We start from the raw sequence: 17,709 nt of genomic DNA on the forward strand, positions 1-17,709 counted from the left end.
AGCCAATGGATTAGGAGGGGATCGCGAGGGATGTGTTCAGCTATGGGGTGATCTCGAAAGAAATTACTTTCCTTCCGTTCTTCTAATAAGATTGTGGTTGTTGTTACTCGGCACGCCTATGATACAGTATATCTCTCTTCATATTCATTTCGTCTCCTCTCGCCGTCGCCACCTTCGTTACCACGAATATATGCTCGACCACTTCATCGAAGGGCTCTAACGGACGACAGTCAGGTCGACAGCTAAAATAAGCATTTTCTCTTTCACAGTTGGCGTGGACGCCCGATCGCACCACGCGCGATCGCCACCATCTCGATCGTATTCCTAATCATCATCATCATCATCGATTCCAACAGAAAGTAGATTCAAAATTGGATTAGTGGACTCAAAAATGCTCATGTTCTCATCGTCAGCGGACTCATCACACCATGCAATTGATTGGTTGCTTCGCGCTCTTGCCCAATAGGCCTCGAATCGATCATTCCCCCGAAGCTATCGTCTCAATTCGTCGCTTCACACATACACATTGCAATCGTACGGACACAGGCAACTCGACCGATGAACCGACGTTCGCTCGGTCGTTCATTCACACACTCGCATTCAGGTGTTTAGGGAGCGCAGATGGTTTTAATGGTTCAAACGTATATTTCCGTACCTCGCTACTAAATGAATGAAGAGGGAAGAAGGTTTACAGGAAGAAAACAAAGGAAGAATGTGGGTTGATACAGCGCCATCGAAGAAGTTTGTTGTTTTGTGTCGTCCCCCGAAATTTGCTTCTCCTAGTCCTAAAAAAGCAAAAAACCCCGTCTACGTCTAACGATCTGAGCCGCAACGAGCCAACAATTGAGGCCGATGCGTGCATGTCGATCCTTCTATCTAAACACCTGTCGGTCGGTGTATGGAAACCCCATCCCTATTCATTTACAGATACGGATCGATGCAGGTTCGAGAATCAATCGATTGCTAGAACCCTCGAACAACTCAATTCCGCTCGTTTTTTCATCCATCGATGGTTGCTAGAGGAGTTCGCTCAAAGAATCAAAAAGGCCATCAATGAAACATTGTCGTAATAGTAATTTGTCACAAAATCAACAAAACACCGAGAGCGTCTGCCTAGCATTCGCGGATAGAGTTGACGCTAAGTCGACGCTCCACACTTAAGAATTTTGTTTTTCTCCCTCGTCTCAATTTTCCGCGGTGTCCGATGTTGAATCGCTGTAGATTTTCGGCTTTGATGATGTAATGTGGCAATCGCTTCGCATGATGAGAAAAGAGGAATCGTTGTCCAGGATGTGTTTCAGGATCGCCTGCCAGCTTCCCACCTGCACGCCGTCCACCAAGATGATTCTGCGTCTTGTCTCCTACTCGTCGTATTGCACACTCACACACACTGACAGCTGGGGTGGAAGGTGGTGGTAGCGGCAGGTGGCGGATGCGCGTTCGATCACTCGTTCAGATCTTCTGTAATTTGGCCGCCTGAATGAGAGGATTGCTCCTTTCCAACTGCTGTCTGCCCTCGGTTTTGTAATCATGTCCACAGTTGTGCGCCTCTGCATAACGGTGCGTTGCGCAGAAGTTTCCACCGCACCTAAGGAAACGAGAAATTTCGTTATTATCGAACAGGACCTCGATCGACCGATGCTTCGTGGGTCGCGACTAATGTGGTCGCAGACACCAAATGCGGACACGTGGCCGACGAATGGAACACTGGGTAGAATAGAATAGTGGTATCAGGGTGCTAGAGAGCTCACCTGCAGGTGTACGACGACGCTAGGCCGGTCTTCTTGTTGCACACAAGGCACCGAGGATGCTTCTTCTTAGGCGGCGTTGCGGTACTCGTCTCTTTCGCCTCTTGGACTGTGACTTCCGGCTCAGGAACTTCGTCCTCGACTCTGTGCTCGACTTTCACCTCATCCTGGGAACAGAACGCTCGATAAGTTCCCGACAGGCGACGCGAATCGATTCAAATCATGACGTTGCTCCAGGAAACGGTCTCGGATTCCGACCTTGGACATTTTTTCTCCCAAAAATTGACGAATTTTGACCTAACTCGAATTTTGACTGAACGGACCTCACGGGTCCTAAGAATTTTGACTGACAGGCTTCGTTATTATTTCATTTTATGAGGAAAACCCGCGATCCCGAATCCGGACGCCCTCGACCCGGAATGACGAGATTGATCTCGATTTGGGTTCGGAGATGGTCTTCACCAACGCATTTACTGACCTTATTTGCAGGAGCAGCGGCTGCCGCGGTGGCGGCCGTATCGTCGACGGTCTGAGACTGAAGTGGAGTTGACGGCGTGGCTTGGCTGCTAAGTAACTGTCCTCTCGCACCATTCAGCTGGCCTGAAGTCGAGGAAGCACCGGCAGATCCTGGAGCACTGGTGGTGCTTGTTGGACTCTGGTTGACAGACTGGGGCCGCTCCACCACCGTGGGCGAGTTGTCCGCAGGGGGAGGTGCCGCCGCTGCCGAAGAGCATCGACCACTCCCAGACGACACGTCTGCAACGTATGAAGACGTGAGTTTTAGATTCTCGTGCGGAGGACGGACCGGGACCACGAGGGAGACGAGCGGTCCGGTCGCTCACGGTCTCCCGGAGCTTTGAGAACAGCTGATCTAGCGAGGCACTAACCTTCCTTGGACGCGTTCTCTGTTGTATCTGCGGTGCACCTGAACAATCCCTTGTATGGACTGACGAAGATCGCGTCTCCGCCCGAAGACGACGATCCCCCCGATCCTGAGGTACCGGCAGTTGGATAGAAGACCACGTTTCGTTCGACTCCCGAGGCGTAGCTAGATGAAGACTCGAACGCCCCGCCACCGTCGGCCGTGGCCGTCGTTGCAGTGTAGAATTGGGTTAAAGTCTGCGATGAATTGAGCTCGTTTAGTGAGATGTGGGGATGCGAAGTGATGAGGCGAGGGACCACGACTTTATGCTGGTGTTCAGCAGCTTCGCCACCTGCACCACCTGCCGCGACCAAGGCCATCGGGGCGGCTGCCAGAGGAGGCATGGCGCTGGAACGAGAAAAAAACGACTGTCAAACGCGTGGCTTCGATTCTCACGCGGGGGTAATGCGGGTCGAGGACGCGGAACGACGGCGCGGCGTCTCCGGGGGAAAACTGGGAGAGTCCCCGGGGAGGGGAACAATCGTCCTGCGGCACTCACTCGGAGAGGATGCTCTTCTGTAGATTGGAGGCACAACATCCGCCTTGTCGGGGAATCAAGGCGGGAATCTGTCCTAAAGCTGAGCGTTTCTTTTTGAACTGCTTCTGTAGAGCGACCATCTTGCTCTTGGTCGCTTTGTTCTCTTCAACCCTGCGTCCTCCTGAGCCCGCTTGCTGTTGGGACGAGTGCGGTAGCTGCTGTTCTTCCATGAGTTCAGCACTGTGAGCACTACGTCGGATGGAATGCCTCCGTTCAGCACTGCTTTGAGCTCCGTCGCGTTTATCGGACGCTACCGGTATTACGTGGAAAGCACCGTTGTGAGGCACCAGCACAACTGAGATCTGAAAGGCGCAAAACAAGATCTTGGTTAGTCACCGAGAATTACCCGACGACAAATCGAAGATTTTACGGGAGGGGAGTTATCTAGACCGGTTCCCCCTATCTCGGGAAATATCTTGGGAATCGCCGACAGGGGCAATTTAATTCGTATGAGAGGGCCCACGGAGGCCGAAAATGCGCTCCCACTGGGAGAAATCCCGACTGATTTGGACGAGAACGAACCGCGGACGAGGCGGATCGGACACGGCGACGACACACGTTCTCCAAACTCCGATCCTGCCCCTGAAGTTCTCGAAGAACGTTGCTAATCCCGGAACGTCGGAGACTGGAGGCGGCGGGACGCAACACCAGCTCCACAGCTACCGACAGAATGCAACTGCTACGTTCTCGGTGGGTCTTCGCCGCCACTGGACCCAGTCCAAATGTTCAACAAGCTGCTGTGTTGGCTCACCGACTGACTGCTGTCGCTGCTACAACTACTGTTTCGCTACTGACGAAACACACAGAAGCAGACGACATCGACGACGACTTCGAAACGCGTGCAGGCGAGAGACTCGCATGCAATCAGGCGACTGACGAGCAAGCGGGCCGCATCGACGTTGCACATCGCACATATCTCACATACATCGCGGACTTCTTCTTTCGTTCAGCGCTGTTCCCGGCGGAGCGAGCCGCCAAAAAACGGGCTCCGAATCCTCGGATGTAATCATTGCGAGGAGGAATTGGTTGGCAGCGTCCGCTTCTGAGGTTTCGTTCCAGCTGCGCGGAAGTGTAAATGTATGAAAATGAAGTCGGAACGACGCCACCGATGGTGCGTCCGACTAGCTCCGGAGCGGCTTCATGCCCTTCAAACAGTAGATTTCTCATCATTCCGTCAGCGAGGACGACAAACAAAGAGGGGAACACCCGTTTTCTGGCAAACTTGAGCGTTCCAGGCGAAATGAGCCTGTGGAGCCGCGAACTCCCCTCGCTCGTCTTTTTGTTAGGATTCCTTCCCGAGAACATCCCTGGATTTCTGCGGGGATCGTAGTGATTTCCGCAACGAGTACGATGAGTGACTCGACGTGGATTTCGTCGTTGCCGATGAGTCGCCCGAGCCGATCGCCCAACTTGCGTACGAAAGATACAAACGAACAAAGCGTCCAACACAAATTTTCTGTGTTATCGTCCCTCGAGCGGCGAGCAGATCGCCTGTTTGCCTGACAAGCGTCCGTCCCGCCACCCGCCCGCCCGCTCGCTTGCTCGCTGGCCTGCTTGCCCGTGCGTTCGCCCGCCCGCCTGCGCGGGTGCCGCGTGACGTCTATGCTAATCGGTGACGGCCTCGAAATCGCTAATTCGAAGTATTGGAATCAAGCTGAGAACTCTCGCCGCTCGCTACAACGTACGCAGTGCACAGAAAGTCTCAGACAACGCAGACGTTCGTCCCGGGAGCACGAGTGGCGCAGCAGCGTTTCGCTGAGTTTTGGAGAAATGTCCCACGAGCGAAGCCGATAAGCGAGCTCAGAAAAAGTCGCCGACTGAGTGGATTGCTGTTCCGAATAAGACGGACCCCGCAAGTCGCATACACTACGATTCAGAAACAGCAACGGCCACCGCCCCAACGGCGAAAGCCGCGAGTCCAGGTGGCCTACGGTCCCCGAACACAGACGACTCTCTGCCCGATTGAACAGGAACGAGAGAGAAGACAAGCGAGCGACAAACTTACATCATGCGCCGCCAACATCTTGGCCATTTCTTGAATGGTGTTCTTGTCGTCGAGGTAGAGGGTCCGGCGGGTGTTAATAGGTCCTCCTTTCATGCCGATGCTGAGCTTGATGGTGCAGGAATCGATGATGTTGTATTCATCCAGAGTGTGGAAATCCTTTAATTCCTCCTCCAAAAACATCAGGTTTTGCTCGGCGACGGGAATGCCTGGAAAGAGGGAGAGAGGTTATCTCTTTGAAGAAGAAAAAAAAGCTACATAGGTGCTCTCGTCTCGGTGGGAACGACCTTAACGGTCCTCGTTCTTCTTCCTTCTCGCTTGACCTCAGCGACCTTCTCTCTTCTATCCTCGCCGGAGCGAGCATGACCATTACATGGAACAGCTTTCCACACGGAACGCTGTCGTCCCCTCGGGTTCGCTCGACCGACCGACCGACCAGCCGACAACATGACGGAGATAAACGGATGAAATGTGAACGGTCACCACGAAAACCGGTTATTCCCAACCCCCCTGAAAGGGCTGAGAGACAAAAACGACTTTCGACTTCGTCCGATTCGACGGCGATCGCGAATGAAACCATTCCGCAAATCAAAGTGAATACTCGAGTGATAGTGCGTCTTTAAAGAAACATTTTTTTTCTCTCTAGCATTCGTCGAATGGCGTTTTTACTCAACCACGATAAACATCGAGCGCTGACGACGAGCGCTTCACCGCCTAGTTGACGGTCTGTCGCGGCGGAGACCTTCCGGTGGTGGCTGGCTCGCTGTCTTCTCTCATACTACGTGCCTTCGTCGCCGCGAAGTCAGGGGTGCCTCACAACCAGCCAACGAACCGGCGCCCACCACTTCACCCATTCAACTTTGAAAAGCTATACTTCTTCGTTTTTTCTTTCCCTTGTCCGTGCCTCGGCGCCCCCCGATTGGCGATCTGTCCGTGCCGTGTTCGTATGATCGGAGTATTTGTGCCCGACCCGTGCCGGCGTGGACGTTCCTGTCGCTCGCAGTCAGTCGTAGAATTGAAGCGCAAGAGACGCTAGGACGATCGATTCCACGGTGCGGGGAAGAAAAAAGGATATTTCACCTCGAGCAGCGATTTCTTCCGCGCATCTGCCGCTATTCTCTAGGGAAACTCTCCCTCAAATCATTAGCGTCGGCGATCGGGCATTCTTCTCCAGGAGCCTTGAACGTAATCCTCCTTGATTCGTTTTCAGAAAAACACAAATATCGCTCTTTCTCAGGCTCTTCGCGCGATCTTTTCTGTCGATGGCCTTTCGCTAAATTTATGTGTTCACTCTTCGATCGATCTCGTCAGCGAGTGGGTAATTCCGTTTGGCTCTGTCACAAAACTCCCGCGAGGTACAACACCGTCATCGATACGTTCCCGAGCGAGAGCCGATGGCCCAGCGGCGGTGGGATCGCAGCCGGAAGAAGCGGCACGCCAGCGAACGGAAAACCTCCATGGCGAAGGAAGAGGCGTCCATCGATGCTTTTCCCCAAGAATCTTCTTCCACGAGGATCGCGGTCGGGCATGTCGAAGATGCGGCTCTCACTCGGAGCAAAAAAGTTTTTCCTCGTTTCGGCTCCTTGTCCCGGAATCGAAGGAGGGCGAGGGAATCGACACCGACAGCAACAAGCGGACTAGATCGAAGAGCCCAATGCGTCCCATCCGTGCGTCAGCTGATCGTCCTCCGACTCCACGGATTATTCTCGTCGCTCTGCCTGAATTCGGCGCTTGCATTCTAGTGGCGGGAGGGCGGGCGGGTAGTCAGTCAGTCAGTCGAGCGAGCGCGAAACCGCCAGTTCTCACTGTCGCTCTTCTGCAAGGTCGGACTGCGGCAGCAGCAGCCACTGCTGCTGCAGAAGCCGCGCAGCGACCGATTCAAGTGAGACCTCGACTCTGAGCAAGGCCATCCGAAGGAGGAATTACATAAGCAGCTGCCGAATACACACGAGCGTGCGAGAGAAAGGGACGTGTCACCACAACCACCAGCTATTGACGACGACAGTGAAGGTGGTAGCTTCCTCGTCGTGTCGCCAGAGACTGCGAAAACGCTTTCCGGGACCGTATGTGAAAGGAATAAAGGAAAAACGCGACAGTGGCATTCTCCACAAGGGCGCTCGCTGGTCGCGTGAGGCTTTCTTCGAGCGTCTATTGCGCGTAGGTCCTTCTCCGCGGCTGTCTTGTTCGTCGCCCTCGCTCCCACCATGGGTCTACCTACTCCCGTCTCGCAGAAAATCGTGAATCAGTCTGCGGGAAGAACCTTCGCCGGAGCTGTTGTGGTCGAAAGCGAAGACCCACTACGGGGCCACCGGTCGCCATGTCGAGGTCCAGCTCGGGTTTCCTAGCACTCGAGCCCAGACCTGAAAGGAGCGGTCACCTATCTCTCGGAGCATACTTCCGTGCGACGACAGAGCCGAAGCTCGCCATGGACGTCCCCGCCCTTGATACGCATGACACCAAGTCCCTTCGAGTCCTCCCTTCCCCCGCATCGAGCCCCTTTGTCACGCTTCGTGGACCTGGAACTTTCGGAGGACCCTCGTCGATCGGCAATGAGGAGCGCGACGGTGAAAATTCCCGACTTCAAGCCCCGACGAACGGAAGACAAAAGAGAATGTCGCCAGGAATAGGAAAGAACACTGAAAAAAGCTCCGATAGTGACCCCGCGTTTCACCCCTGACAGTGAACTACTAGCCGCTGACTGGTTGGAGCAGTCCTTCCGACTTCCTGCTTTGCAACGATCGGAGCGAGCGCTTCGCCGCCAACGTTCGGCCGGCTGGTCGGTCGCTCTTCCGAACGGACGAGCCAGCCAGCCGGCGGACGAACGGCCAAAGCGAACAACGCCGCTCGGTACGCCAGACCTTGGCCCAAATGTTGCGGCTTGCTCTGCCGCGACGAGGCAGGCGTCGAACCCTCGCCCCACCATCAGCGATGCCAGATCAGTCAGACAGTCGGACTGAAAACCTACGGCAAGCGAACGGCAGGAAGGCAGGCAGGCGGGCGGTCGGTCGAAAGAGGGCGCGAGGGAGCCGACATGACTTCTCGTGTTTCTTGTTTTCGTTTCTCCTTCCAAAGTCTCGACTTTTCGAATTCCGGAATCATGGAATGACTTCGACAGAATTCACGTATTTTCCGCGCTCCTCCGAGTGACTCCTCGGGAATCAAGGATTCGGTGTTCAGTCGACATCGCGCATCCGGCCGTAGGACGGGAGTCGATTTGAGGCAAATGACGTCCTCGGTCAGGATTGAAAGTCTCTGCGAAAAAAACAACGGTCCAAAACTTGGAACCTGTTCGCCGTCTGAGCGAGCGCTTTGAGCAGACCGACGTTCCACAGCGACCGAATTCAGGGTTGCGCGTGCCGAGGCGCGCTAGGAGCACCGCGCTATTCGGTGAGATCTTGCCACGGAGCCGAACTTGCCTCGAAGGACCCAGCCTTGCTCTGTGTGTCTGTATATATATATGCGGCTTTCAACCTGAGGGTCAAGTGACAGACATAAAAGTCATTGCTGTCAATAAGCAGTAAGCCTTCTGCGAAGCTGCACCGGTGGAAGGGAACAGCAGCCTTCGTCGAAGTGGTCGTCAGGCGAAATGAACTAAGTGACCAGCGAGTCGCCCATGGAGATAGCGAGCGAACTACTGGTAGGCGAGCAGGCTCGCAGGCATACGAACAAACTAGTCTGCGACAATCAGAGACGTCAAGTACTAATCGACCACCATTTTGGCGGCGACCAGATGTGGTTCCAACAGCCCTAATAGAATCATTCCAGAATGTCAAGCAGTCGGACGTCCGCGATCGACGCCACATGTACCGTGAATTTGTGTTCCACGGCCGAACACGAACGCTTTCCCAGACTAGGGGCGTCCGTTCACTCGATCCAGCATAATATCGAACGAGGGAAAATGCTCCGGGAGCGGATTCCCTCCCTTCGCTCATCACGGGGAAAATCAGGCTGAATTCGTGAAATAGGAGTTCCGTCGAGGCTCGTGAGCGCTCACCTGCTTCTCCCGCATGTAATATTTATCTCACCGACGGGGTATTCACACAATACAGGCGTAATTTACTTCTATTGCGATTCATCTTTTTTTTTCTTCATTTCGGCAGTCTTCAGACGGCCGACGAGACCATTCGAAAGAGCAAACGGCACGTAAAGGGCACGGATAGCGAGTCGGCCGGGAGCTGACGCCGACCATGGACTACCCATGGAAGCCCCCAGCAAGAAGGCAAGGATTGCGCCGATAGCCTTCGTTCCAGAGCTAAAAATGGCCCCTGCTTTTGTTTCTTCCGCTGTCTTTCGAGCAGCGCGAAGATCGTCAGCGAGTCTCGAGCCAGCGACTATCGCAGCTCTGGAAGAAACCGCGTCGAACGGACTATCGTCGTGTCGTTGTTTTTTTTTGTGACCGGCCAGGAGTCATGATTGCCCCCCACGCGAGTCTTTCCCCCGAGATACGCGATACGCCACTCTCGAATTCGATCGAACAATGATTTTCGCGGGCTGAGAAGCGTATTGTGCGGGGATTTCCCTTTCCTTCCAATCAAAGGAGAAGAAATTGACACGGATTCGCGTCTCCGCGGCCGAACTAAGCGGGACGCAGAAGTCCGAGCCCCGAACGATAATCTCACTACGGTGAAGAGCCAGTGGGCTGCGTTAAACTTTTTTCGGGCATCGCGGTGTTTAGAATGCGCTTCTATGGCTCGAGCTTTTCACGAGTCTCATCCGAGGAGTTCACAGGCGCTCACGCAATCGAGTTCGCTGTAATCACCACCTATCATCGAGTTCACGATGCATTTCACCCTTAACGAAATAGGGCACCGTTTGGAATCAAGTCTCACCGCATCATACTCTATCCCATAGGTGCATTCGGAGGGGGACGGTGGGGGTAACCTCCGATCCCTGTCAAATCCTGAGTTTTTAACATCCCGAATGAACCCGAAGTAGGGAGCCATCCCTGGAGACTTGGGTATTGGGGGACACTCCTTCCAATCTTCGATTTCCGAGAATCCCGCCTTTCGAACCACCTGTTTTCCACCGAATTCACGGATGGCGACACAGCGTCCCGAGCCCCGTAAGTGGAAGGAAATGATCCTCTTGAGCTCCGTGCTACCGACGGGTGGTCGAGTGGTCAGCGCGTTTGTCACTACTCGTGCAGACGTGCATAGCCGCAACGACGCCGCTCGCGCGGGAGGCGGTGTGGGTTCGATCCCTGCTGCCGGAAAAATATGCAGGTACTCGGCCTTGATCCTCCTGAGTACATTTGCTCTATGGATCCGTCCTCGGAAGCAATGTGAATAACAGTACCCGGGACGTTAAACCTTGGCTGTGTGGATCAGCCCGAAAAAGTTTGAGCTCCGTGCTGTCCCCCACCGTCTCCCTTTGTCGTCCGATTCTCACCGATTGCGGAGCTATTTTTCCCAGTATTTTTCCCCGAGTTTTCTCAACGTCTGTCTCAAGTACCGTTTCGCTCATTGTCGCTGCTTAGTGTCAGAATTGGCTTCCCCGCACTTGTTGCCGCGTCGCTTTTCATTTCTGCGGATCTGCCACGGTTTGTCAGATCTTCTGCTCTCGGGCCGCCTACGCAATGCTCCAGAAACCCACTTCGACGAGAGGCTCATACAAAGCTCAGTCGTAGACACGACATAGAGCTGGCTGGTCGAGCAGCTCGCCGCCCTTCAGCCATCCGGTCGACTTTCCCAAGTAGCTACTAGCTACCAATCGAGACTCGATCGGCTCCTTGTCTCACTTCCTCCCTGATTTTCCCCAACGCACTTACGCTCGAGAGGGAAGACGAGGAACGATAGGGGCCACGGGACATGCATTCAGGAGCATCCCGAGCCGCGATATTACGCCGTCAGATTTCGATAGAATCGCCGACGCCGCCGATAAATCGCCACTCAACTGCATCACAGCTGGCGAACACAAAATAAGACATGAATCTGGGTGAAAAGGCTCGGAGCCCCTAAAACGGCGACCTTCTAGTCTTCGTCCATAGCCGTGCCGTCGTGTGCCGCTGTGAGCTTTGTGCCTAAGGGTAGCCCTGTAGCGTCCTTCGGTGTTTCGATGTGGGTCAGTCATGGCAGGCACCGGACGGCGGGTCGGCCGGCCGAATGACGGTGGTGGTCTAGCCGGCTAGCGGGTTGTCAGGCGGTCGAGCAGGCTAGCCAGCTAGCTAGCGAGAGACTGCAGCAGCCACCGGCGAAGCCGCGGTGAGCACCGTTCACATGCCGCCACTCAGCCTGTTACCAAGCGGTGAGCAGACTAGAGAACGGTGGTGACCGCGGCGGAGACGGCGGCTAAACGACCAGCTAGCGTAGCCAGACCAGTTTGCCGCTCGTGAGACCCGACTGACTGAGCGTTCGCTGGAGCACCGGCGGCAGCAGCAGCAGCGATGACGGTAGCATAACGTCAAGTAGATCTGTGTCGACGATGACGAGCGCTACGGAGTGGGCCGGGCGAATTTCATCTAATCATCGCCGTTTCACACATCCACTGATTTGCCGTTGTATCCATGCTATCCACCTGGGTATTTATTTGTCAATTCATCGGTCACTGAGAAAGGGTCGAGTCATTCATCATCAGCAGTCATCAGGTATCCAATCGGATCGACCATTAGATGTCGGAAACCATATCCATCGACTTTTCTTTTGTTCCGAGTTCTCGTGATCGAACGCTTTGAGCTCCGGACCCTCTCACCTCCTCCTGCACGTGGAGCGGAGATCTTGAGTGAGATAACGCTCGCGAGGCAGCTTAGGTGTTCGCTTCAACGTTTCGGTAGACCTCGGACGGACGGTTTATCACGGAGAAGAATATCGGGGCGTTCGAGCATTCTCGGAGATCGCTCCGAGAGCTGACAGTTGTGATAAGGCGCAGTTTGGAAAAAGGAAAATCTGTCCCGAACCTCTCGCTCTCCCAGCCTATCTGATGCCCCGCGTGGATCTGTCAGCCGACCGACACGACGCGCTTTCTTATCGCGAGAGCTTTTCAGATAGTACGCGAAAGGCAGAGCGCAGCGTTTCGAGTCCATTCTACGAGTGAGCAGACGGACGAAAGCATCGCTCATAGATGCGGAGGGCCAGAGGCCCACGACCGACCGAGTCGGTCTGTGTGTCGGGCATCCTGGCGTCCTCCTTTTTGAATTCGTTCGCCAGCTAAGCACACACGGGCGCCGCCTCGCTCCGGTCCGTGGGCCGCGTAAAGGCTCGAAATCAACTTTCGGTAAAGGTGCGACAACAGCCCGACGGGACACACCTCATCCATATCGGAACATCGCGCCGGGTCCGCATTTTCCCTTCGATTCGAAATCGAGCTGGCCCTCGCCCTCACTCCTCAGAACCATCTACCTCGGCGCGGATTCCAAGTACGGGCGGGGATCTCGAGAGCGGACGGAGGCTCTGTCGATTTAGACCCTGAACCTCGAGGAGACATTGAAATGAGTTCTTTCGTACAAGTCATCGACGTCGTCGATCGTTTTCACTTCCGTGTTTCAATTCGCCCGCGATAAAATTATCCTCCCTCTGAGTGAGACAGGATCGCTACATATGTAGATTTCGGAGACAGGATCGCTTGCTGGCTGATCCCTCGACGATTATGCAACAAAGTGTGACTGCGCGCTAACTTTCTGAAAGTACAGAAATCCATCGGCGCCAAGCCCGAGTTTGCCCGGACAACAGGAAACATTCATCGCTGAATATTCATAGCAACAACGCCACGATAGCAGCAGCAGCACAACAACAACAATAATCTAACAACGCCGCTGACCCTTGACCCTGTCGAGCGCGTCTACTCCTATTTTCCATTTTTTTTCCTATTCGAGGAGGAAGATCTCGTTTCGGCATTTATGGAGCTGACTGCGTTTTGTCGGTGTGAGCGAGCAAGCGGACGGTCGGTCGGTCGGCCGTTCCTTCGTTTTGTCGCTCTTGTTTCGGTCGCTTGCTCGGTCGAGCTGTCGGGTCGCTCGACTCTTGATGGTGCCGCCGCCGCTTGCAAAGATGATTCGCGGCGAGACTGCTGCCGACCAGTGAGAATGAGAGAACTGGTCATAATAGAATGGAAACAACCCTCACATTGAACTCGGCCAATGGCGCGGACCACTGGGCCGCTTAGCTGGTGAGCGCTGTGAGTCACGGTGACGTCAAGCTGTTTTTGTTTCGTCGAACCGCGAATCAGCACGCCACTCATCATCATCATGATGATTGTTGCAATCGATACCACACGGATTCCGCGAGGACGCGGCTGCCGTCGAGGGTGTTTCCTGAACACGTCCACCGTGGAGGTGACTGAACGCGCCGCTCCCGGAACTCAGTCAGTCGACCCTCCCGGCCGGGCCAGCCCCTCGCCCACGATTTGCGACCTCATTGAGAGTCGACCTCACGTCCTTTCCAACTCCACTTCCTCTACCGACTCTCTGGGACATTCTATCCGAGAGGAAAAAAACCTCACCGGGTCTCCCTTCGCTCGGTGGATAGCCGCGGCCAAAGTCCGGCTCGCATGCATGCAAGGGAACAAACAAGCTTCCAGACGCCGTTTAGTAGATTCGAGAACGAAGGAATATTCCCCTCCGATAAGGATCCAGCAAGAGCGGTGGGGCAGCCGGAGGAGGAGAGAGCCCGATAGCGACGTCTGTTCGGACGCTGAGCTTCGTGATATCTGACCGATCGGAGATGAGGAGAGAGATGCATCCTCAGAGGCAGCTTTGGCATCGAGAGCGACCAGAGGTTCCGCGCTAGAACGCCTGACCATGGCCGGGCGAGAGTCGCGTTTGCTCGGCAAGGTTAGCAAACTTCGAGTCAGTCAAAAGCTCCGGCGGCGGCGGCGGCGGCGCAGTCTCATCTGCGATCGAGCAGATGACATTTTCTCGACAGCACGAGGAAGGCATGATAGCGCGTTGTTTCCAGGGCTGATTCTCCATCGGTTCTTTTTCTGGCTTTCGTTCGCGAGTAATATTCCTCTTTCGATTGTTAATTACCCTTGGGCACCGCGGACTTTCCGCTAAGATATTCTCCCGGTGAACTTGTTCGAGGGAGGTTAACAGCGCAAATCTTTCTGTTGACGTCACGATGCGATGAGCTGTTGGTAATTCCAGATGGCGCTTTGGTAAACCACGCACATTCTCCCGAAGCGAGTGCGCAGCGACGACGACGTCGATCACAGACACACGAGAAAAAACAACAACTCTGGAAACACGTCAGAAGTCTTCGGCTAGGTAAGGTGCTCGAAGGGGTGCGAAAACCACCCTCCGTCCCGGCACTCCAACCGTGACAAGCCGTACAGTAATCAGTACGCCGTCACCGGAGAACCATCCAGAACAACAGCGAGCTTATGCAACGTTTCGCAGATGACTGGACGTAGCTGTAGTCATGAAGTCGATGATGAGTCACAATCTAATGGATCCGCGTGTATCTCCCCAGAGCTGACTGTGTCCGGGCCGAAACTACGAACGGACGCGCCATCCGACCGTCTGCTAGTCCGCCGTAACTCGTAACCAAGTCCGAATGTTTGACGAAACGGGGCGCGAGTATCTACGACTCGAGAGTGGCGACGACGGCGGCGGCGGCCGACGTAAATCCGACGGGGCTGCTGGACTCCGCGGCAGAGACGTCGACAACCACCACCACGGCCACTATCGAAAGAGATGACGAATATTCAACTTACCCTGTTTTTTGAAAATCCTGTTTTTCAATTTGAGGACAGTCTCGCGTTTGGACACGACGAGCTGAATCACCTCGCCCGAGATGGTTTCAACCCGGAGTCGGATTTCATCGTCAGAGCCGGCACTGGCCGATGAGGCAGTGCCAGACATCTTGGCTCTCTTCGCCGGGAGACGCACGGCGATACCTGGTCGACAACCTCACCACCTGCAAGAAGGACAGTCGATTTTAGCTGCAGCCGAACTTCATCTGGATCTATCGGAGCTCGGGTTGGTTCGCGGGAGTTCGCGGACTCGTTCGCCGTATTTTCCGCGCTACCCTCACAGACACTGACTCGTCTGCGACTCGCTCACCCACTGGCTGGGACAACAAACATCTACACAGAACCATTGGACAAGCAGGTACACGGACTAAAAAGGCTATGTTGTCGTTGTCACTCGCAGCTGGCGACAGCTGCACAACTCGAGTCAATCGGGTCATACCACGTCAGCGTGAACTATGCACTTTGGTGTCTCGTCCACAGATCGTTTCCAGAGAACTCACAAGTGAACCTTAAAGAGGCTTCTACGACTGACGCTGTTGCATCTACTACGCTCGGTTGGCAAGCTCGGCAGGCCGAGCAGCAGCAGCGACCAGTCGACAAAGAGGGCGAGCAGACCAAGCGGCCGATTGACTGACACTACCAACCACAGCCACCATTGGCCGCACACTCTAGCCGTTCTAGCGACTGTGGCAGTAGCGACGGCGGCCTCAGCGTCGACGGCGGCAGCGACGACGTCGACCGCGGCGCCCGAGGAGACTCACAGCCGCAGCAGCGAGATAGATAGGGACGGTCATTCCGGGATGGAGCTCTGTCGAGAGCTTACCTCCGGCTCGTGTTGTTCTCATCGTATAAGCTCTTGAAACTAGAGAAGCCATACATCGCTGCGAAACGAACGTCGGATCATTTAATTGGTGATTGTCTATGTATATCGACGGGGTATGCTGGACGGGGCGTCAGGGCTTCTACGGTCCCGTTTTCTCGACCCATAACCCATAAGGGATGTTATTTGTCTCCGTCTAACGGGTTTTATTCCCAAGCGATGGAAACCATGATGCAGTTTCGACTCGATGAGGTCTAAGGCAGGAAAATCTCCAGAGAGCAAATTCAAAGAATTTCCGGGAGTCGGGAACACCCATCGGCGAAATCGGAATCTTAGTAGGAAACTCCTGCCGTCGATCATTGTGAGAGGATCTCTTTCGAACTGAATGATGACTGATTCCACGAGCAGTTCGATGTGTTGAGAACACATGCTTCCCGCTCCATCGGCGATTATTCGGAAAATTATTTGCAGATCAGACAAGGAAACCCAGACGCTGCTCTTCTGATCGAGCGGAACTCCGTCAGTGGCACCGGGCCTCGGCTAGTTCTGACAATTTTCCGTGTCCGACTGACGAGTGAGCTCGGCGGAGACCTTCTGAGAAGAATTCCACTAGGATACACGGGAGCACAACCGGCGCGATTTATTATCGCGCAAAGAGTCCGGGTGAGCTCTTTCGATTGTCATCGACGTCGTGGAAGTGCTGCTTCGAGTGGTCGAAAGATGAAACCAGCCATTCCTGCCGTCGTGTCGCCATCGACGTATTTCGAAAGTTCTTGTTTATCACGCTCATATGCAAATGAGTACGCCGTAATTACGGCCGATATCGGAGGATATGGCAAGCCAGGATTGGAGGCGATCTTCTTCTATGGTTAGGGCTCAGAGCTCCGGAAAAGGCTCAACGCGTCGGCAAGAACGCCCGTACTGAGAGATTGACCTTTCACAGTTCGGGCGAATCGTCGTTTCTCGCTCGCCCGCTTGCTCATTCGCTTCTTTGCTAACTCGTCTGCTCTACACATTATTCACTCTGTCTGTTCGTCCAACGAGCTCATATCGCGGGTCTTCATTCGAGTTTGCCATCCTGGGTACGGCGCTTCTTCGCCATCGACGTTGCGTGAACGCTTCTGGCGGGTCAGTCGCGGACTCAAGGAGTGCTCCCATATCCTGCTCGCTCGTCGACGGATGACGTCTTGCGGGCTAGGCTGCGCAGCTCGCCATCCGTGATCACGGTCTAGCGGTAGTCTCCGAACTCCGGCAACGAGATCTTCACCCGATTCTCCGGAAGCGAGGAGAGCCGCCGACCGGCAGCCAACTCTCAAAAACAGCCTCGAATTTCACCGTGCGTTGGTAGGCAAAGCAGATAACGCAGCACTCTTGAATCGCAATGACGTGGCGTCGTTGCGACGCACCAACGAAAACTTCGTAATCCGAAAATTTCCTTAGCGATAGATAAAGGCGAAAAAAGAAATCGCATGGGCTCACGCGTTCCACTCGCGTTATACGACCGCAATCCTGACTCTCGTGAAATCGCTCGCTCGCTAAGATCAAGCGATGAGATTGCCTCCAAACAGATGCAATATTTTGACCAGTCAGCGCGACATCCATGGTGAGTTTTCTCTCCCCGCTCCGTCGGTTTTATTCGATTAGACGAATCATCGAACCCGTTCATATACCGAGAAACTTCCTAGTTCTTCCCCAAGACTATACAGGAATCCACGAGCTGCTACGTCTCGGTTGCAGGAAAAACCTTTAGTCAGCTAACCTTCAGCGGGTCCGCTGTGGCCTCTACCTTCGCTGCCGCGCGATGTGACGCATCAAACGTGACGTGGTTGTGGTGACTTGAGTCTCGAATGTCCCCCTCCAGTTGGATTTCAGCTCGGGAACTAAGGAGTCGCGTGTGACGTTTCCGAGAGGAGTTATCCTAATGACGGGAATTTCAAGTTTACCCGATGGTGGCGACGGCGCGAATGAAATTGGAATTTATGAATGTCGCTCGGG

At 54.4% G+C, this 17,709-nt stretch overlaps 1 protein-coding gene across 1 annotated transcript; it reads right to left on the minus strand.

Moving 5' to 3' along the window:
- Window positions 1-1,056: 1,056 nt before the first annotated feature.
- LOC100907322 (AN1-type zinc finger protein 4) lies at window positions 1,057-15,031 on the minus strand. The gene is made up of 7 exons (XM_003745299.2): window positions 14,856-15,031; window positions 5,214-5,419; window positions 3,170-3,510; window positions 2,636-3,018; window positions 2,227-2,504; window positions 1,752-1,915; window positions 1,057-1,588 (listed from the first exon to the last, which is right to left on the minus strand). The coding sequence occupies exons 1-7, from the start codon at window positions 15,001-15,003 to the stop codon at window positions 1,453-1,455; spliced, it is 1,656 nt and encodes a 551-aa protein (XP_003745347.1). The 5' UTR covers window positions 15,004-15,031; the 3' UTR covers window positions 1,057-1,452.
- Window positions 15,032-17,709: the final 2,678 nt, after the last annotated feature.

Source organism: Galendromus occidentalis, unplaced genomic scaffold, assembly GCF_000255335.2.
Source record: "Galendromus occidentalis unplaced genomic scaffold, Mocc_1.1 scf7180000077480, whole genome shotgun sequence".
NCBI classification, from domain to species: Eukaryota; Metazoa; Arthropoda; class Arachnida; order Mesostigmata; family Phytoseiidae; genus Galendromus; species Galendromus occidentalis.

Excerpts from the sequence above, each read along its gene's own strand:
- LOC100907322 (XM_003745299.2), bottom strand. The coding sequence starts at position 15,003 with ATGTCTGGCACTGCCTCATCGGCCAGTGCCGGCTCTGACGATGAAATC. Across the intron at positions 5,420-14,855 it reads CAGGATTTTCAAAAAACAGG|GCATTCCCGTCGCCGAGCAA; the intron begins GTAAGTTGAATA and ends CCCTCTTTCCAG. Across the intron at positions 1,916-2,226 it reads CCGCTGCTCCTGCAAATAAG|GATGAGGTGAAAGTCGAGCA; the intron begins GTCAGTAAATGC and ends TTCTGTTCCCAG.